The sequence below is a fragment of the Tenrec ecaudatus genome, chromosome 10 (assembly GCF_050624435.1).
Source record: "Tenrec ecaudatus isolate mTenEca1 chromosome 10, mTenEca1.hap1, whole genome shotgun sequence".
Taxonomy (NCBI): domain Eukaryota; kingdom Metazoa; phylum Chordata; class Mammalia; order Afrosoricida; family Tenrecidae; genus Tenrec; species Tenrec ecaudatus.
The window spans coordinates 137,732,398-137,754,435 of record NC_134539.1 but is presented as its reverse complement, the minus strand read 5'-3'; the positions used below and the strand labels follow the sequence as shown (position 1 = coordinate 137,754,435).

Below are 22,038 nucleotides of genomic sequence, written 5' to 3'. Positions count from 1 at the left end.
GCAGCTCGGCAGATACACTCAAGATTTCATTCTCCGGCAGCTGCAAACTAACCCTGGCCCTGGGTGGGAATGCGAAAGACGGAGACGCGCTTTCCTAGGAAGAAAGCAAGGCACCATCGCTGTCTTGAAGACAGTCTCTGTGCTCCAGTCCTCTGATCCGGAGGAAGACAGAATAGGCTTCTCCAGGCACCTGGGTTTTTCACGGCCTTGACAATTCACGGCAGGAGAGCTCCCGGCAGACACAACGCATAACGCACCGGGAACCACGCACGGTGAAGGGCGGTTCTTGCCAAAAGGACAGAGGCCCAGCAGTTGGGCAGCTCTGAGCCTCCACTGGTTCCATACAGGGAGGAAGAGGGAAAAGATATCTGCGTGTCCTGTTTGCTGGCTAGGAATGTAGGGATCTCAAAAAGTTCACTGGGTTTTACAACTTAAGGTTCTTGAGAACATAGCTCAAGCCATCGGTGTCAGCCAAGTAAGGTAAAGAAACGGCAACAGGCCATAAGGCAAAATGTAGCTTATGGGGAGGGCCAATTGATCTGACTGAAAATGATTTCCACCACGACAGTTTATACAGTGACATGGGGCGGAGGGCCCTTCCTACACACAGGTCTGTATCTCCTAGCATCTCTCTGCTCAGCTCACCCGACCACCCTTTACTCCCATCAGAAATAAAGTCCAGCCAACATCTCACCTCTAATGTCCATATACTGCTTGACCACACACCATGAGAACAATCCTCGTATACAAAAGCGAAACCAAACAAAAAAGTAATTTTCCTGGATCACTTTCATTCCAAATTTCAATCTGATTCTACTTCTTTCTACTCCACTATCAAACAAGCCACGTGGGAACGCCACTTTAGTCAGTCACGTGACCGTACGCAGGAACAAACAGTATAAACCAGGTAAGTCTGAGGGCTTAACAACAACAAAAAAGCACACAGCGAATAAAAGCAATTGTGTTGGGAAATAGGTTACTGATGCAGACTCCACAAACAGAAGGTGGGACAGGCCCTGGGCAAATACCCCAGACCTGTTTACTCTAAGGGGCCGGGGGCCCAGGCTGCCACTTGCTGTGGGATGGAAACTCAGGGGTTCATTTTGTTTCTACTTGGATTCAAATCGCCTGACTCGGTGCCACAGGCATCTTGTTTGGGTGATGACTGCTTGCGATAGTTGAACTTGCTCTCGCAAAGACCAGGGAGACACAGCGTTGCTTACAAGACACTCTGCTTCCCGTGTCCTGACTCATCCTCTCCGGCTGTAGCCAAGACTCCGCACAAACACAGTGCTCGCCACAGGCTGATCCAAAGACTCGCCCTCTGGGAATAAAACAGCTAAACAGGACAACCACAAAAGCCAGCAGGATCCAGATGAAATAGAAACATGCAACAACAGTCCAAGGACGAATGTCACACTTGCGGACCCCGAATCTTAGGAAACCTGAGTTTTTACCTCAAGTAATTGTGGAAAACTAGGATAACCATAACCCCTAACTACGAGGCTGAAAATCAACATCGCATGCTATGGAGTGTCCCCAGGTTACGAACGAGTTCTGTTTCTCAGTCAGTCCATCAAATTTGTAAGTAAGTCAGGACAGGTTATTATAATTCTTATCTGTGTCAGTCAAATGTTTGTCTCAATATATAGTATATTTTACCTTTCCTTTGTGTGTGTGGAAGTTTTTCATTTATCTTTTTTACAAAACATTTTATTGCCATATAATTCACAAGTCACACATTCAATAGTGCAATCACATTAAGAAGAGTTGTACAACCATCACCACAACCAATTTTAGAATAATTTACCTTCTATGCATATAAAATATTTAAAGAAGCATTCCCAAATAGGCTAAAACATCTTCAACATAATTATAACAAAAGTAACTACATATGGGTCTATACTAAGAGAGATCCTGTGTGTAGATATACACTATATAAAAATGTATTTTAACTAAAGAAACAGCTCTAAAAATGTTCAGTAGGGCAAGAAGGAAAAGGCCATGATTAAAGGGGAACGCTCACTCTCATTCCATGCGTATCTTGCATATCGGAAGGGACCTTCAGGGGTAACTTTATGAAAACAATCATCATTAACTGGGTGATGCAGAAATCGACTGACAGGTGGTTCTCGTCCAAGAGGAGGCGCCTGTGTTGGGAGGATGGGCCTGGTGCTGAAGAGTCAGGGTCGGATTCTGCTGCTGGCTTTACTAGTGGAGTCAAGTTCGTCAAGTAGGTAGCAAGGGAGGTTTGTACAGAGGTTTTGTTTTTTTCTTCTCACCATCAGTGGCCGCGTAGCAGCTGAGGCCTTTGGTAACTGCAAACTTGGTAAGCCTCTCTGAATTAGGACCTTGCTCTGCTGACGTTGCCGTCCCTGCTTCAATGAAGCAAAAGGCTTCAGCTAAGTCTTGTTAGAAACTTCTTGGTTCTGGAGGCTTGAGGCCCCCGAGGCTACCATGCGGGGCTCGGGCTCTGTAAAGTCTCTGTCGGTTAGTCCTTCTGCCTGGGAGTCCAGGAACAACGCAATCAGCTTCACTGATGTCCAACTGCAGTTCGTTCCCAGTATCATCTCCGGGCCGCCTGCCTTCGGCGATGTCTGGTCGCTGCAGATCCCGGGAAAGCACACAGGAGCTGGGGCGCAGCTTGTCCCACATTGCTTCCAGTCGGCTGCGCTTCACTTCGTCCCCAGATTCGGGAATATTTTTGATGATATCCTAAGATGTGAATTACTCCTTGAGAACTCCCTGAGGCATAGCTGGTCCGCTCTGAAAGGTGCGCTCTCACGAAGGGGTACTAAAGCAGGCTAGGCCTCCTGATCCTCTGGCTGAAGTAGCAATGTGGTGTTGCTGCGGGGGAAATACAGCCTGTCTATTGGAGGGAAGGCCGTTTACAGTGCTTGGATGTCCGGACGTGTTGTCGAGCACAAGGGGAATCTTCTGGACCGGCAATAATGGTCAAAAGCAGAATAAAATGGTTTCAGAACCAATCTTTAAAGACAGCAATTGTAACCCAAGCGTTTGCATTTGTCTTCCAAATAGTAGGAAGAAATGCCTTCGCTATCCTGGGAAGTGTCTTGGACCTTGAAAACCCATCCAGGGTGCAGTGTAGCAACGATGAAGCATACAACTATCCTCTAGTTCTTTAATACTTCCTCCCATCCCCCACTGTCATGATCCCAATTCTACCTTACAAATCCACCTAGACCAGAGGATGTTTACTGGTGCAGATAGGAACTGGAAACACAGGGAATCCAGGACAGACGATCCCCCTTCAGGATCAGTGGTGAGAGTGGTGACACCGGGAGGGTGGAGGGAAGGTGGGGTGGAAAGGGGGAACCGATTAAAAGGATCTACATATAACCCCCTCCCTGGGGGACTGACGACAGAAAAGCAGGTGAAGGGAGATGTCGGACAGTGTAAGATATGACAAAAATAACAATAATTTATAAGTTATCAAGGGTTCGTGAGGGACAGGGGCAGGTAGGGAGGGGAAAATGAGAAGCTGATACCAAGGGCTCAAGTAGAAAGAAAATGTCTTGAGAATGATGATGGCAACAAATGTACAAATGTGCTTCACACAATGGATATATGGATGGATTGTGATACGAAACCCCAATAAAATATATTTTTTTAAATAAGGTCAGCCTGTCCTCTGAGGCGCTGGGCCCTGGTGCATCTTCCAAAGTGTAGTTGCTTTTAGACATTTTTCTCCCCCAAATAAACCAGTCCCACCTACACTAAATGTTTGGTCTGGCAAAGAACCTCCCTCAATACATTTCCCCCCGACGTTTCAGGGGACCCCCTCCCAGCACTTACACGGCCACTGCGTCACCTTGCACTGGACTATTACGAGCGTCTGCCCTCCAATCACTCACGACAAATTCATCCCAGCCACCTTCCCTGCTGCACCTGCAGCTTTTCAATCACTGAACGCTCTGAGTCTTCCCTTACCCTCCCGAGAGTCAACAGTTCAAGCCCACCAGCTGCTCCACAGGAGAGAGATGTGGCAATCTGTCCCCATCAGATCTATGGCCTCGGAAACATCCCCCCCCTGGGGCCGTTCCAGACTGTCCAATCGCGTCACTGTGTGTCAGAGTTCAACTCAATGTCAATGGGTAACCAAATTATCAGTAGCCTTTCTATTACATTTCGCTAATTAAACCGTGTTGCTTGGTATCATAAGTGTGCCTTTCAAGGGGCAGAGCCTAAGAGAGGCTCATCAGTCTCACCTTATCCTTTTAAATTGCCCTAGCCGCGGCCGGCCTGCCTGCCGTGTAATGCTGTCCAGTGACAGGGGGAGCGGGGCTTCTTCCCGATCACGGGGTTATTCCCACTTCATTTTTCAGCTGCGACCGTTTCTCTTCCCTTTGAAGCATCACCGGCACTTGCATTACGCTCAGCTGTGGAGGCCCCGGCTACAGGCGCAAATCACGGGAAAGCTGCATGCTCCACCTGACGCTCAGGGCGACGTGATCCCATTTTCAAAAGGCACAAGGTGCTCTCCCCCGAGCCAGTGAGCTGCAGAGGCCCTGCAGGCTTTTCAGGAACGTCACAACGGCGCTCATGCATTCTTATGACAAACCACTCTATTGCTCTCAAAAGGTTAACACCATGGGCCTGACAAGGCGGTCCGTTCTTAAGCAGGTGTCCGTAAGTCAGGCGTTCTTAACCTGGGGACTGATTCGATTTACATCTAATCTTGGAAAATCTGGGCTCTCCAATGGTGACATATTGCGACTCTGGCCAGTGTTACCTGCTCTGCCCTTTGGCTGACCTCTTTCCCCAGTCACCACAGGAAGCAGCAGGCTCCAGTGCAGGGCAGCACACCCAGTGAAGCGAAGTCAGCCACCAAGAGCGAGCGTGGATTTTTAACCACCCTGAGGCAGAAATCTCATCTTTGCACCTAAGCCATTTGCCACGCCCCATCACCAAGCCCCAGAGCAGATGACAAATGGGAAAGAAAAAAAAAGAAAAAAGAAAGCAGATGGATGGAAAACTCAGAAGGGAAGGAGAGCGGGGTCTGCATGCCATTAACCATTACTTTTCCAGTCTTCTGTACAGTCTCCTACATAGGCTGTGGTGCTTATGGTACAAGATGCAGAGAAATCTCTCCAGCTCTTAGTTCTTCATAAGCAAGAAGACTGAGAAAAGGATCATCATTAACAAGTCATTTTTAATGCTCTGGACAAGAAAAGTCCAATTTGCAAATCATCTTAAATCATAAGATTGCAATATGTTTCACGCTGCCCCTTCAACACACCCTGCCGTTCACAACCCTGGTGCCTACAGATCTGCCCTAATCTGGCCACTTCCTGCGATTTCATTATTAGGAATCATATGGTCACCACATTATAGTTGTATTGAAGGAAATAAAGAGGGGCTTGCCATTGGTAGTGTGTCAGGCCATTTGCACACAGTACAATTTCAGGCATGGACGGAAACCACATCTTCAGGCACCCCCCACCCCTAACTGGGCGATTTGGGAGTGACCCCAGTTTTGAATTATTGGGAGTGTGCATGCTCAGGGTACGGACACGCTCACCCCGAGAGTCCTTGTCTTTGTTCCCAGCAGCGACACCTGAGCCTGCAGTGCGGTCACATCAGGACCAGGTCCGTTGCTAAGAGCAGACTAGACACAGGCCCTGAGACAGGGAGTGCTTCCTGCACTTGTGTGCGGGGCTGAGAACCAGTGTGGGGCGGGGCCGGCTGTGAAAGCCAAGGACGGCCTCTCCTCACAGAGGCCTTCTGCCGGGTTTGTATAAAGAGGAGGGGAGACCGCTCATTACAGAAGGAACAAGCAGGTCTCGTGATGGGCAGTTCATGTTGAGACTTATTAATCACAAAACAAAAAGTCTAACTAAATCCACAGCTCAATGATTCAACAACAACAACCCCAAAACAAAACGTCATCATTCCAAGTAGTTCCTTTAACTTTGGCTATCTCTTTATAAAATTAAAGAGTTTAAAGAAGCATTTTCCCTAAGGAATCTACCTGTCATTCTTTCTTTACAATTTCTCCCTAAATTAATGAGTTTAGGAAGCTCCCGCCAATCCTCAAACTAGGGAGGCTGTGGAAGCGATTTTCCTACATTTTCCTACATACCTTTAGTGAGCTAAAGGTTACATCAAGCAGGGAGGGAAAGGGGCGTGAGATAGTTAAGGTTTATTGTGCCAACCTGGCCGATGAACACATGTGGGATTAAATGAAGGGCGGAGAGATAGATGGCTCGGTGAGCCTCACCTGTCTGATCTCTTGCTCTCTGATGGTCAGACCAGTTGCGGCTGCCTTAGCTAGTTCTCTGTCTCAGCTGGCGAGGCTCACTTCCTGTGAGACATTCCCTGGGGAGAAGCCACATGGACCTACCCTGATGCAGCCTGGGGTGCTGGAGCAGCCGTGTGGAGACCCCCCCAGTGCTGAGATGCTTGCACGTTCACTGATTAGGCTTTCCTCCTGCATTCAGTGTCAATGTGTGTGTTTTGTGAGTTTGAGGACTTTGTAGATCGATGTCAGAAATATGGGCTAATGTCGGACTTATGGGCTTGGAGTGGACTGGGTTGGGATGCTTAATGTACAATTACGCTTTATATAAAATGCTTATAAAATATGAGTGTTTATGAATTTTGTTTCTCTAGTCTACCCAGACTAACGCAGGGTGTAACAAAATTCAGCCCCCAGTGAGGCTTACAGCTGCTGGGCTTCGGCCAGGAGCCCAGGTGTCCTTGTCCCCTGTGGGCAGCAGCTTGGGCACATTAAGAGAGCACACATCTCTGAGTACTGGGAGGCAATGTGCTCTGAGGTGTTTCCTGATACGACTGAGTGGCACATTCCAAGAAGGCAGGGACCACGCCTTACTCATCTCCTGTGTCGCCAAGGCCGCGTGTTGGCTTAGTGAAGCCAGCACAGGGGGAACGGCAATCCCCGAGGGTCTGCTCACTCACCCCACGCGGCAGACGGGGCGTTCACTGTTGCAAAAGGCCTAAAACACTTGGAAGGCGGTCATCACACTGCCCCGCACCCGCCGATGCAAGCGTGTGGAAGAAAGCTGAAAGCAGTCTCCACCACGCTCAGCAGCCTCAACTCTGGGTGCAAGCTGAATGTGCTCACCAGCCCCCGATCACAGACAACCAGATCCATTCTTGGAAGGATCAGGAGATTAAATTCATTTGCGCCCCCCCGCCCCAGCAGAGCTTTTTACTGGGCCGGTTTCTCTCGAGTCAAACCCTCAGTTACTGTGGAATGCGGCACAGTTTCTTTCCACAGACCTGCTCTGTCCTGGTGGCCTCAAACTAGAATGGGCCTCAGTGGGCCTTCTCAAAACACAGATTTCGGAGCCCCACCCTCGGTTTCTGATTGGCGGTGGGGGGAGCTGAGGATAGTGTTGGCCCTAAGATTTTGCATTTCTAACAGCTCCCGGATAAGACTGATGAACCTCTCCCTCTTCCAGCCTAGAGAACTATGGAGAATTTGCTTCTCCTCTTGGGCTGCTTCCTGCAAGGTCAGCAGTTCAAAGCTACCAGCCACTCAGTGGGAGAAAGAGTGCACTTTCTACTCCTGTAAAGAGTTGGTCTCAGAAACCCACAGGGACAATTCTAACCTGTCTTATAGGATCCCTGTGTTGGCATCATCGACTTGATGGCAGCCATTTTTAAATTTTAGAGTTTCTTCATAAAAGGAGGGGAGCGCGGCGGCTAAGGCAAGGCTAACTAAAACAGATTCTCTGTATTTAAAAGTTTTGCCAAATATTCTGACCAACAATGGAAATATAGAACAGTGATCAGAAGGCACGCTCAACAGTGGCTGGAGCAACCTCTGGATTGCCCGACGTTCCTAATAAAGAGGTTATCAAAAAACAACATAGGAAGATGCTTCAAAAAATTCGTGGAAAAAGGGACTTGAAAGGTAATGGGATTTTTCTAAGAACTTTTGGAATCCCACCCCCATACAGATGAAAGTTAAGATGCCTTCCCAGGTTTAATTAGGAGAAGCAGCCTTCTGAGATCCTTGTTCCCAAAACTTTTCTATGGACTTTACTGACAATTTAGTACTCTATACCTTTAAACCGAAAGTAACCTTTTCCCCCATGAGGTGGAGTTGATGTGAGAATCCAGCAACTTCAAAGAACATCCTAACACTGTTTCCAGACAACACTGAGAAAAATCTCCTAAAAATAAGCTTTAGAATACGCAGAATGGCTGATAAAATTTGTTGCCCAAAAGTCTGGTGATGTAAAACTTTGCTATCTTTCAAATAACCAGACAACACTTGTTTCTTCAACTTTCCCCTTAAGCAAGTACTTACCGTAAAATACACATGTGGAAGACTGCATTAATTATGACTATACAACTATTTTAGGGTACCTTTCCCCATCTGGAGATGAAAAATTGCAGAAAATGTAAAAAATATACAAAACCATGGTTGGCTGTGCACTGCATGAGAAATGGAACATAATCTGACATTTCTTCAACTAAAACAGGGTGCAAAAATGGTACTGCTTCCAAACTAGCAAATTAAAAGGATTACTGGGACAAAACTGTGGCCCCTTGGGCGGGTGGGGCGCCAGCTGCTCGGAAAGCTCAGAGAAACAGCGGACTGACCGACCTCATCGAAAAACTGCTGGGTTTTGCGGAGTATAAATTTTAATTCAGTCAGTTCCAGGAAGTTTCTCTTCAGAGCTTCCTGGTTTGTGTTGATTTCCTTCAGTTCATTTTCAATCTTCTCAAAATTGGCCTAGAGGGGGAAAAAAAAGCGGGGATGTGTGTGGATCAATATGAATTCAAACCAAGTCCACTTGCTCTGAAAGCCAGTAAGTGAATGCCTATTCAGAAGTATAACCACCTTGCCAGTTCAAAGCTATCTACACACCAGATACCATGGTTTCAGCAGGAAAAATTCTCTCTACGAGAGGTTTCTTGCTTAAAATAGTCTTTATCTCTTGATTCTAGTACATACAGTACATTTCTCTCAGGGGACTTTGGATGTACAAAGTAATTCTGAAAAAGCCTTTTGGCCGTTTACTTAGTGTCTATGAGATTAATACAATATAAGGTTGACTCGAATCCAGCAAGGTTTTAATTTACCAAGGAATTTACTTCATGGCCAATGACACTGTTGGAAATACTGTCCGATACTTTCAATAATGGAATTCACTCCAACCCCACCCATCAGGAAGTGCAACCAATGAGTAAGGCTGATAGGATCTCGCCAGAACGAGTCTACTCCTCATCCGGATCTTCAGGAAAGTGATTTCTGTATATAAGCATAGGGGAAACATGATCTATTTCCCCCACAGAAAGTGCTTACCTCGAGGTCAATCATGTCTCGGGGGAAGGGCACCTCTGGATTTTCACCGGTATCCAGAATAGGAATGTTGGCTTTCCTTATTTCTTTCTCGACAAACCCTAAGGTGACAAAAGCAGAGCTTGACTGCGGCAACGCGCCTGGTTGGTCAGATTGTGCCCATCCAGGAGGTGAGCATGCCACCATGAAGTGGGCCTGACTTATTTATTTGACTCGCTCTTCTATCTCTCATGCTCTCTATGGTTGACTATAATCTTTATGTATCTTAACCGGACAATTACACCTATCGAACCCATGACTTATTATGGAGGGGCTGGCCTCTCCCCCACGTGTGTGTGTAAGTGTGTGTGTGTGTGTGTGTGTGTGTGTGCACGTACCCACACGTGTGTGTAGACAAACTCATTTTGAGGGAATGCTCATGAAGGCAGGTATAATCACATCTAATAATGCAGTGCTGCTGCGGACATCCACCTTTATGACTCGGTGGGTCAGTTCAAGGTCAGCTTTGGCCACAGAGTGACGGTGGACCATGGTTACGTGTTCAGTCTCTAAGGCCCAGTAATAACTTCAAAAGGAGTAGTTATCTGCATAGGATGGCAGAGCCTTGATACCAAATCTTAAGGGTCTGCACTGTGATTCACCAGTGGGGCTTACAAAGATTCCAAACAGCATCTCTGCCTGCCTGCCACTGGCACGTGAAGAGCCATCTGATCAGCCAGGTCACATGGTCTAAGAGGCAGCGTGACACGGGGGGGGGGTGGGGGGCTGGCACCTGAACTTGTTGCCGGGCCTTCTCTTGTTATGGACAGCACTCAAAACTGGTGGCTTCTTCAGTCATTTGCTAAACAGGCCTGGGTAGCAGTCCCAAATGAGAACTATGTTGCCTCCAAAATCCTAAGAGGTCCACCTCCAAGTGGCGCCTCCTATATCTTGGCATGCCTCACACCACCCGACACCTAGAAATTCCATTGTGATGGATGGCCTTGAACCTTTGTTGGCTAAACCTCCCACCTTCTAGCATCCAAATGCCTTACCAGGGAGTCTAGCATCATTGTTATTTCTTACTTACTAGATCCAATCCACAGAATGCTGTCCATGTCAAAAACCAGGACAGTATCTTACGGAAGGGAAGCGTGATCAAGGGCCCTGCTGACTGAATTATGACAGGGCTAGAGTTGACATACTCTTAAGGAAGGATGGTGGAGGTGTATTGCCAAGGCAGACTTGGCATTTCAACTTGATTTCGTATAGGCCAGTGCTTAAATCATGCTTCAATGAGCCAACCAAATAAATTAGTAGATCTCTTTCTAATATATCAAAATGAAATGCAGGATGAATAATAAACTTAGTGAGCTCATATTAATAAACTCAGATTGATTCAACTTCATGTTCCTTGTACCACGATCCCATACTCTCAATAGCTATTTTCGTACACTCCCCATGTCCTTGTTAGTATTAAAAAAAACCCACAAAACCTCACTGTCATGGAGTCAGTGCTGGCTCATAATGATCCCTTGTGGGTTTCTGGGACGGTGACCATTTACAGGAGTAGAAAACCCAGTCTTTCTCCCTTGGAGCTGCTGGCGACTTTGAATTGCTAACCATATGGATCACAACCCAACAAGCAACCGCTATATCAGAACAATTAAGCAGTTATTTTGGAGTGTAGGGTACCTGCTCTTGGGTCACATGTTGTACTTCCTTTCTTGGGGCTCACTGTGATGAACCCAAACTTGGCAAATCAGACGGCAGGTAGACTGCTCACATCCCGAGACCCAGAAGCCCAAGGATGACAAGTCAGATGCAGAATTGAGAGCAAGTGAGCATTGCCAGAATGTCCCTCTCTATTGGACGCAGACCTCACCCTCCAGGACACTCCCCTCCCTACTAATTGGCTGCTCATCAGATCTCAAAACGGAGGCTGCATGGCTCAGGAAGTGACATTTAATCTTGACAATCGTAATCATACAAAACCAAAATAGACATACGAAGCTTTCGATCCATTTCTTCACATCTTCTAACTTCATTCACAAATTTCCGCTGGAAAACATTCACATCTGGATTCAACTGGGAAAAAAAACAAACCGAGAACACATTATCAGACAAACATTTAAATATGTAAATATTGCCATCTACTCCCTATATTTTGCAAACAACATACATACACTGCAGAGTGAAAACCTACTCTTGTGTCAACGTTGCCTGTAACATTAATCAAAAGTGCCTACTGAGCCACAAAAACGGCTTGGAGGCCAGTTACACCAGCCGCAAATAAAAACCACCCCCTCACTGCCGCACAGTTATTGAAATGCATGCAAATTAGGCAGCGTATCGTAGTATAAATTTTTTTCTAAGGCTAAACATCTCAGTGACCTTGCCCCTTAAAATTTGGACAATGTTGGGAGCCCATCACAAAGTTGGACATATAGCCGCCACCCTCGAAGAAGAATAATAGAACTGTGGGTGAAGGGAGACAACAGGCAGTGTAAGACACGAAATAATAGCAGATATGATCCATCAAGGGTTCATGCAGGTGGGAGCGAAGGGGAAGGACGGGGAAAAAGAGGAGCTTATACCTAGGGCTCAGGCAGAAAATGTTTTGGAAATGATGATGACAACATATGCATAAATACACATGATACAATAGATGTATGGAATATCCTAAGAGCTGTAACAGCCCCAATAAAATTATTTTTAAAACTGGACAAGGTTATAAAGAAAGCTCAGGTTTTGTATTTTGGGTACTCTCCCTCTCCTTCTTCATCTAGCCCAGCGGTGGGTTGTGTGCCCAGCACACAGACGGACGGAATCAACATGGTGATGAGGACACATGCCCCACACGCATCTTTCTTCTTCTTTCCTCCTTTTAAGCCACAGTTTTAAACGACTACCTCTTAGTCTATGTATAGGTTCCATAGGAGCACGACTGTTTCAGAATTCCCATTCTTCCCAATCTTATCCGTAATTTATTATGATCTCCCCAAATGTCAACAAAGAAAAACACACTGGACACCCCCTTACAGAAGGGTGGCGGGGAGGAGAGGAGCCAGTCAGGGTGCAGTGTAGTAAAGATGAAACATACAACTTTCCTCTAGTTCCTAAATGCTTCCTCCTCCACTATCATGATTCCAATTCTACCTTGCAAATCCACCTAGACCAGAGGACGTTTACTGGTGCAGATAGGAACTGGAAACACAGGGAATCCAAGGCGGAGGATCCCTTCAGGACCAGTGGTGAGAGTGGCGATGCAGGGAGGGTGGAGGGAGGGTGGGGTGGAAAGCGGGAACCAATTACAAGGATCTACATATAACCTCCTCCCTGGGGGACGGACAACAGAAAAGTGGGTGAAGGGAGACATCGGACACTGTAAGATATGCCAAAATAATAATAATTTATAAATTATCAAGGGTGCATGAGGGAAGAGGGAGCGGGGAGGGAAGGGAAAAAATGAGGAGCTGATGCCAAGGGCTCAAGTAGAAAGTAAATGTTTTGAGAATGATGATGGCAACAAATGTACAAATGTGCTTGACACAAAGCATGTATGTATGGATTGTGATAGGAGATGCACAAGTCCCCAAGAAAATGATTAAAAAACAAATACGCCACCATTTTTCTGGAATCTCCTGTTCTGAAGCAAGCTGCACCTGATATCAGCAATGATAACCCTCATACTCTACGTTCTTCAGAATCCAGCTTGAATGCCTGGCAGTTTCCTATCAACTTACTGCTGCAGCCATTTGAAAGTCATCTTCAGCGAACCACGGTGGCACAGTGGGTTACGCGTTGGGCTGTGAACCACACGGTCAGAAGTTGGAAATCACCACCGCTCCACAGGAGAAAGAGGCTTTTTACTCCCAGAAAAACCCTCCGAGGCAATTCAGCTTTGGGGTCGCTATGAGTCACAATCAAGTCAATGGCAGTGAAAAATTTTTTTAAAGTGTTGGGCAAAATTTCACTTGCATGTAATAGTAATGATTTTGTTCACAAAAATTTTAAAAAAGCTTTTTATTGGGAGTTCTTACAGATATTATAACAATCCATTAAATCAATCCCGTTGCACACTTGCTGCCACCATCATTTTCAAAACATCTTCTTTCTCCTTGAACTCTTTGATATCAGCTCCCCTTAATAACCTTCACCTTCTGATTAATCACCTTCCTTTGGAACGGGCACAAGTACGGATCTCTCCTAGGTGGTTGGTCAGGTCGTCATCTTCTGAATTCCCTGGCAGTGCGTACTTCCTATGTTGCAGCTGATTCTTCTTATTATTTTTTCAAACATCTCAATTGGCTTTCTGTCAATTTCTGGAGCCTTGTTTTTCACCCCGGTCTTCAGTGCAGCTTAGACTTTTCCTTCAATAACACTGGTTCTTGAGCAGATGCTACCTCTTGAAATAGTTGAGCGTCTATCGATTCCTTCTGCCACAGTGACTCTGTGTATTTCTTCCATCTTCTTTTCATGCTTCCTGCATCATTCAGTATTTTGCCCGTAGAATTCTTCAATACTGCCACTTGAGGCTTGAATTTTTCTTCTTCAGGTCTGTGTTAGTCTGGGTAGACTAGAGACACAAATCCACAAAGATGTATATGTGTATAAGAAAGAGTTGTAAAACTGATGTACCACAAAAAAAAAAAAAAAGTTTTATGTATGAGAGGTCGTGAACATTGAGAAAACATCCCAGCCCAGATCAAGTCCCTAAGTCCGATATTAGCCAATACCAATCTATAAAGGCCTCTTCTGACTCAGAAAACACATGCGATGATGCTGAATGCAGGAGGATCACAGGCCAGTGAGTAGAAAGTCTTTGGATCCAGTGGTGTTGTAGCATCTCAGCACTGGCAGGGGTCCCCATGTGGCTTCTCCAGCACCCTGGGCTGCATCAGGGTACATGCATGTGGCTTCTCCTCAGGGATGCCTCTCAGGGGCCCAGCCTTGTCAGCAGAGTTTCTAGAAGGGAGTGAGCAGAGAGAAGTGTCTCCTGCCTCCAAGGAGGAGAACAGGAGTACCCAGAATCCTCAGGAGAAGGCCACGCCCACACCTAGGCCTCATTGGCTATGACCAGATAGACAGACTAGAATCCGCCCCTTCACTCATAATCCTCTCAAATTGACACCAGATGATGTCACGGCCACAAGTTCTTTTAGCTCAAGGCATGTCAAGTGAGTTTTCCCTTCCGGTTTTCTAACTCTAGCTTCTGCATATTTCATTATAATCGTTTGCTTTCCTTTTTGAGCCACCCTTTCAAATCTGTTCAGTTCTCTAACGTCATCTTCTTTTTCTGGTTGTTTCCATTGCCCTACACTTGACAGCAAGTCTCAGAGTCTCTTCTGACACCCGTTTTGATATTTTCTTTCATTCCTGTTTTGATTTTTTTTGTTTGTTTTGAATTTTATTGTACTTTTACTTTCTTCACGTATGATGCTCTTCAAATCCACAAATCATTTGGTCTTTGGCCACTGGTATTCAATAAATTAAATCTATTATTGAGTCGGTCTTTAAACTCAGGTGAGATATAATCAAGGTGAGATTTTTACTATCGTGAACTTGTTTTAACTTCCATCAGCTTCTACTTGGATTTGAAAATGAGCAACTGATGGTTTGCTCCAATCAGCCCTTAACCTTGTTCCGGATGATTACTTTGAGCTTTTTCTCCTTTTTTGTTTTCCACATGTGTGGGTGACCAGATTCTTGTGTATTTCATCTGGCGAGGTCCATGTGTATAGGCACCAGCTTGGTCTTTCAAAAATCCATCATGTGATACCCTCCTGCATAATTTCTCTTGCCTCGGCCATATTTTCCAATACAGACCATTCTGTTTCCAGCGTGTGCGTGCCAATCACTAATAATTACTAATGCATCTTGATTGCACGTTTAACTGAACATACTGCAGAAGTGGATAAAGGATCGTCATTTTCTTCATCTCTGACATTAGTGGTTGTGTGTAAATCTGAATAATCGGCATGTTATGTGGTCTTCCTAGTAGGAATATAGATTTTATCCATCCCTTCAAGATCGATCTTAAAAGTGTTCTTGTTGATGATGAATATTAGTGGTTCTCAACCTTCCTAATGCTGCGACCCTTTCATATAGTTCCTCACGTTGTGTCACTGTCATTTTGCTTCTCTTATGAATCGTAATATAAATACCTGATATGCAGGATGTATTTTCATTGTTACAAATTGAACATAATTAAAGCGTAATGATTAATCACAAAACAATATGTAGTTATATATTGTGAAATATTTATTTCTAATGACCAATAAATGAAATTGGGTCTTGAAGCATGGTGTAGCCTGGGTAACAGTCTCCACGCCAGGTACCTGTCTGTGGGCGTATATGCAGGTGGGCAGACCAGTCTGGAGGCGGACAGAGGAGCAGTGTCTCGGTTCCTAAGACCATTGGAAACATGGTGGTCTTAGGAAAGGATCATTCAACCCCCAAAGGGATTGCGACCCTCAGGTTGAGAACCGCTAATGAATACGGTAGCTTATCTTTGCTTTGTAATGCCCAGCATAGAATGATTATCTGATTCAAAATGTCCAGTATCAGTCCATTTCAGTCTATTGATACCTAGAATATTGATCTCTATAGGCTCCATTTCATTTTTTATTACTTCTGATTTCTGAGATTCATACTTTTACATCCATGTTCTGAAGCTCATAGCTGTTTCCAGCTGTTCTTCTCACTGTGATTCAAGTCACTTAAACGAATGAGGCTCCCAAGGTTCGACTCCGCCCAGGCCAATGAGCTGACCTAACGCTGAGGGGTCGCGCTCCTTCAGGGGTACTTTGAGCGCCTTCCAACGTGAGCGGCTCGTCTTCTAGAAAGGTCTGTGGAACATTTTGCTGATATTCATAAGGGGTTCCCTGGACTCTTTTAAGAATGAGTACCTGGCTCTTCCACCTGCCCGTGTCTGGAAGCTGCTCTGGGCCCGGTCCACTGCGTGCGAGTTGCTGGTATTGGCAGAGCCCCCAGCATCAAAGCATGTCGGGCGGGCGGGGGCGAATTCTACATTCAGAGATGTCTGCTGACACAGCCTCAAAACTGAGGCACTGGCAAACAAACCTAGATGGTGAGGCTTCTCTTTTTCACCTTCAGCATGAATTCGGATGGGAAATACTGATGGCCTTCTTCATATTCAGCCCCTGATCTTGCTTTGTTTTTTCAATCATTGTATTGGGGGCTCATACAGTTCTCATCACAATCCATCCATCCATCCATTGTGTCAAGCACATTTGTACCTTTGTTGCCATCCTCATTCTCAAAACATTTGCTTTCTACTGGAGCCCTTGGTATCAGCTCCTCACTTTTCCCCTCCCTCCCCACTCCTCCCTCCCTAGAGTGAGACATTTTAAAATACGCCTTTGATAATTGACAAATCAAGTTGACCAGATATTAAGAATACAAACATTTGAACGACGTAGTTAGTGAGGTCGATCAAATACAAACACATACATATGTAAGCAATCCTGTATCCATTATTTGAACTCTATAAGCAACTACGGGGATAGGTTGCTAACTAGGAAATAAGGCCTTTTGAGAGTTGCAGCACAGTGTTAAAATCTTACGGGAAACCACTTCCAGTCATCTGTGTCTTGGCCGCTGGGGCTATTTCCACGGCCACGACCAGTGGGGAGGCCAGAGGGAGAGCTGGCGGCACTGGCTGTGCAGCTTGGCCAGAGGAAGCAGTGGGGAGAGTGCAGGTGGCCAACCCTGACCACTAGTCTCTCTGCCTGCCCCCCAGACCCGCCTAGAGCCCGAACCCAGCTCCATGTGCTCTGTCTCACCCTCAGAATCTTCAAAATCCTCAGGGGGTGGGGGATGGAAAACCAAAGGAAAGCTGCCTTCCCTGAAATAAAATAAACCTTGTGGGAACCTTTCTAGGCCGGATGCTAAGCAACATATCCCTGTACAAAAATATGCATTCATAAACTTGAGGAAGGGAAGGATTTCTTAATGAAGACCCAAGAAAAAGCACAGCCATTAAAGAAGAGATGAATATATTCAACGACATTAACATTTCCACATTGTATATGCCCAGTGGCCAAAATCGGAATATTTAAACATCATAAATAGTGACATCCAAAGATTATAACAAAAACACCCATGGGTTCTGAGTGATTCTCCTGGAAAAGGAAAGAGGATGGAGTAGGGGTCAGCTTATTATTAAAGAAGAATGATAATAATAAATGTAGAAATAATAGTAAAGTTAGGAAGTCGGCAAGGCTCCGGTGGATAAACAGCCACTGAGAAACAGGTGTCTGCACAGTGTCAGAGACAGACTCCACAAGACTTAGGCATCCCCAAGGGCAAAGACACCCTCACAGTGGAGCGAGCTAGGAAACACCACCTTGATCAAGTGATCAGACTTATTGTCACCAATGACAGGACAAATGACAGCCTCATCTTCTGCGGTGACATGTCAAGAAGGCTACAGCATCACCTAGGCAGTCTTCTTGCTCGAAATGTTTGACCTCAGTTGAATTATGAGGAAATAACTAGACAGATGCACATTGAGAGACATGAAAAACGACTGGCCTGGACTCTCCATCAAAGACCAAAGAAAGAAAGCTCTCTTTGTGCATGAGAAGTGGGCTGCAGTGTTCCACGGCTGCTCCTCAACGCCCCTTTCACAGGCTCTCCATTTAGGGTTCCACCCCATCTTCCTCCATCCTGTCCCCTCTCTCCTTCCCTCCACCCCAAGAACACACATAAGCATTCTCAGGTCAATCGGAGATATCAGAATATGACTGCATACAGGGGTCTTAAGACGTTTGGTGCAAAAATGGAATGGAAAGATAACGGGATTTTTCCGTGAACTTCTTGAAGCTCCTTCCTATACGCTCACAACAGATTGAATACAGAAGCCGTCATGAGAACCTGTCACCTATTAGACAGACATTGAAAGAGACTTCTAAAAATTGTCATCTCCTCAATACCCTTGGAAAATACGGCTTTTTTGTTTTTCATTAAAAAGCTATTTATTAGGAGCCCTGGTGGCACAGTTGTTGAAGCACTTGGTTGCCAACCAACAGGCTGGTGATTTAAACCCACCGGCTGCTCTGCAGGAAAAATACGTGCAGTCGGCTTCTACAGAGATGACAGACTTGCTTGTCTTAAAACAAGCAGCCATTTAAATGAGGCGTCAACTAAGTCTACACAGAAGCACACCAGCTGGTATGATCGAAGGATTAGAATAAAATCCAAATCCAGAGGAGGAAACAGTATCAGAGCTTAAAATTCTGAACACCCATTTTGCAAAAGGCCCACGGAAGCCCCAAATCCAACTGCAGGGTCCCCGCGTGGATTAAGCCGGTGGTGAAGGCCTCTGACCACAGTCCAGGGTGTGACTGGCCTCGCTGTCAGACAGAGAGCACTGTGAGGTCCACCAGGTGCACTTAGGTTCAAATGCAGCTCCTTAATCACTGACCTCCCTTTTGACCCATTTTAAAGTTGTTCCAGTTTTTAATATTTTCTGCTCTTTTTTATTGAGGTTTCTCTGTTTTATTTTGTCATGGTTGGTTTTTTTGTCTGTTTGTTTCTTGAGTTTGCTTTATACATTGCAGGGCACATGAACTCCAGGATCCGTAAATCTAGATGTTAACTGGATTGATAGTTACTAGGGACATGCCATGGGGAGTTGAGGGGAACTGGGACCCTAACAGCAATATAGAAAAGTGTTCTAAAATTGATTGTGATGACTCTTAGTAGGATTTAACTACTGAATTGTATGACTGTGAATGATATGCCAAATAAAAACAAAACAAAACTCCAACCTTAGAAACAATCCTCCTGTCATATGGGGTCGCTATGCCTTGACTCTGACCAGATGCCAGTGGGTTTGGTGGGTTTGTACCGTGATTTTTCAAGTGATTGGGTTAATAAATGTTTTGAGTATTTCTCATTTTACATTAGCTTATAATAAATGTTTAAGAGTGTGAAAGAGGTCCTGTAACCAAAGAGTTTGAGTGTGCGCTACCTTAGAGAATGCCCCCCCAACATCCCCCTCACACACCTGCAAACATGTACAGGAGTCCTCACTCACTGCAATCCTTCCCTCCTTCATTGCCAAGAGCTGGGATCAGCCTAAATGTTCACCATAAACTGCGTCCATTCTCACAAGAATTATATAGCAATTTAAAAAATGAATTAGAACTACCTCTATCAATATGACCGGATCTCTGAAACAATGTTGACTTTAAAAATTCAGTGCGAAAGGATACATATAGTATGTATACATAGCAGTCTGAAAACATACATATATACACAGTATGCCATGTGTGCACAGTTTGAAAATCTATACAACAGGGGCATGATAAGAGCAAAAGTCACTGCAGAGGTTACTCTAGGGGAGGAATGGCACGGAGGGAGGGTCCATGGGAGGCTTCAATTATATGTAGGATGTTTACTTCTTCAGTGGGATGTTCATTCTATTATTCTGTATGCCTTTTCAAATGACGGAAATACATCATAAGTAAAAGGAAAGGCGGTTAGAGACAATAGGTGTTAAGAAGGGAGATATCAAAAATAAAATAAATAAATAAAAAGAAGGGAGATACCAGAGGCAGTATTGTAAGTCAAGGGTGACTTAGTATTGACTCGGGCTTTAAGCCTGGAAACTGGAGACGTTGGTGCATTCGCCAGTGTTAAATAAGGATGCAGGAAGAGTTGGTGTGAAGGTAAAGTGATGGGATTTAGACAGACCGAGCCTGGGAGAATGACAGAGTGACAGTCATCTCAGAGCACTGTCCATGTAGGGATGACCTTTAGAAGGTCAAAGCCAGCGATATGGATTTGGGAGACACTGAACAAAGAAGGGAGAGAGTTGACAGCAAAAGGATAATAATGGGAAGTGTAGGTGTGGCGGAACTTCCCCAGAGAGCCAAGCTGAAACTCAGGGCACACCCACACCCCGGTGGAGAAGATGAGAGACAGTGGAAGACAACAATGGGTTGTCAGAAAGGTAAGACAGTCAATCAAGGAAGGCAGGGAAGGGAGAAGAGGATAAGGAATAAGGCCACACCTCGGAGTGATTGTACAATTTCAGCTCCCACTGAGAACACCCTGAAAGCTGACCAATCCAGAAGCAGACACTGATGAGGCTCACACTTTTCTGCCTACTCCTCTCTCATTCATCTATTCGTTCTGATGGTGCAACAACGAGCAAACATATGCATGCCTGCTTTCATGGGACAGGCAGAGCAGAGCAGAGGAGGGAAGCTTTCATCAACGACTCACACAGATGAATGCCAAGTCAGGACTAGAGTGAGAACCATGAAAGAGAGGTCTGTGGAGCTCTGAGAGCACATAATAGGCGGATGTGGCAAATCAAGAATACTGAAGTATCAAATCCCCTTTCTGTCACCACGTACATTACGCCTTCTCGTATGGCTCCCAGGACAGAGTGTTTCAGACTAATCCTTTTCTTCTGACACATTTTGCAAGTGCCTGCCCTGGTCAAGGCTCCAAAAGAATGAGTATTAAATACTTAAATACGATCAATCTGTGACTGATGCCTCACATTTTGTAATACATGCATCCTACTCCATGGGAGAGTTGAAACATTTTTCATGATCCTGCTAAGGAACCCCAAAGCAAGATGAAAACCTTGAACAGGTTAGTTCGCTGTCCTCTTCTAAATCCCAAGCAATGACTGGGAGAGTGCGCGGGATTGCCCTGAGGAGGAGCTCGCAGCAAAAGCAGGGAAGGACTGACACAAAACATTCTCACCACCAGAAAGACAAGCCCACGTGAGTGCTCCAACAAGAGTAAGCCAGTGCTGGAAGGTTATCTTTGCAAATGAAAAGCAAACATTTGCCTGGACACCAATGGTCACAATAGATAAAAGGCAGAAATAATTTTTTAAATTCATTTATTTGGGGGTTCATACAACTCTTATCAATCCATACATCCATCCATTGCGTGTCAACCACATTTGTACATTTGTTGCCACCACCATTCTCAAAACAATTGCTTTCTACTTGAGCCCTTGGTATCAGCTCATTCTCCCCCTCCCCAATCCCTCCTCCCTTATGAACCCTTGATAATTTATAAATTATTATTATTTTGTTGTATCTTACACTGTCCGATGTCTCCCTTCATCCACTTTTCTGTTGTCCATCCCCCAGGGAGGAGGTTATATGTAGATCCTTGTAATCAGTTCCCCCTTTCTACCCCATTTTCCCTCCATCCTCCTGGTATTGCCACTCACACCACTGGTCCTGGTGGGATTATCCACCCTGGATTCCCTGTGTTTCCAGTTCCTATCTGTACCAGTGTACATCCTCTGGTCTAGCCAGACTTGCAAGGTAGAATTGGGATCATGATAGTTGAAGGGGAGGAAGCATTAAGAACTAGAGGAAAGTTGTATGTTTCATCGTTGCTACCCTGCACCCTGACTGGCTCATCTTCTCCCCGCGACCCTTCTATAAGGGGATGTCCAGGTGCCCATAGATGGGCTTTGGGTCCCCATTCTGCACTCCCCGTAATTCACAATGATGTGATTTTTTTGTTCTTTGACGCCTGATAACTGATTCCTTTGACACCTTGTGATTGCACAGGCTGGTGTGCTTCTTCCATGTGGGCTTTGTTGCTTCTGAGCTAGATGGCTGCTTGTTTACCTTCAAGCTTTTAAGACCCCAGACAGAAATAATTTAAGCATTCATCAACAAATGCACCAATAACACCAAATGGGTGTTATTCACAATTGATGCTCTCACGGCCATCGAGTGGAGGCTCAC

The 22,038-nt window shown here is 45.4% G+C and overlaps 1 protein-coding gene across 5 annotated transcripts in view; it reads right to left on the bottom strand.

Annotated features, from left to right (window-relative positions):
• ATP6V0A1 (ATPase H+ transporting V0 subunit a1) overlaps positions 1-22,038 on the bottom strand; it is a 56,229-nt gene that overhangs the window by 31,432 nt on the left and 2,759 nt on the right. For all 5 annotated transcript variants that reach the window (XM_075561849.1, XM_075561852.1, XM_075561853.1 and 2 more), the window contains exons 3-5: positions 11,287-11,365; positions 9,302-9,399; positions 8,600-8,728 (exon numbers count right to left, since the gene is read on the bottom strand). In XM_075561849.1, coding sequence (XP_075417964.1) covers positions 8,600-8,728; positions 9,302-9,399; positions 11,287-11,365 — 306 coding nt within the window. The remainder of the gene's footprint in view (positions 1-8,599; positions 8,729-9,301; positions 9,400-11,286; positions 11,366-22,038) is intronic.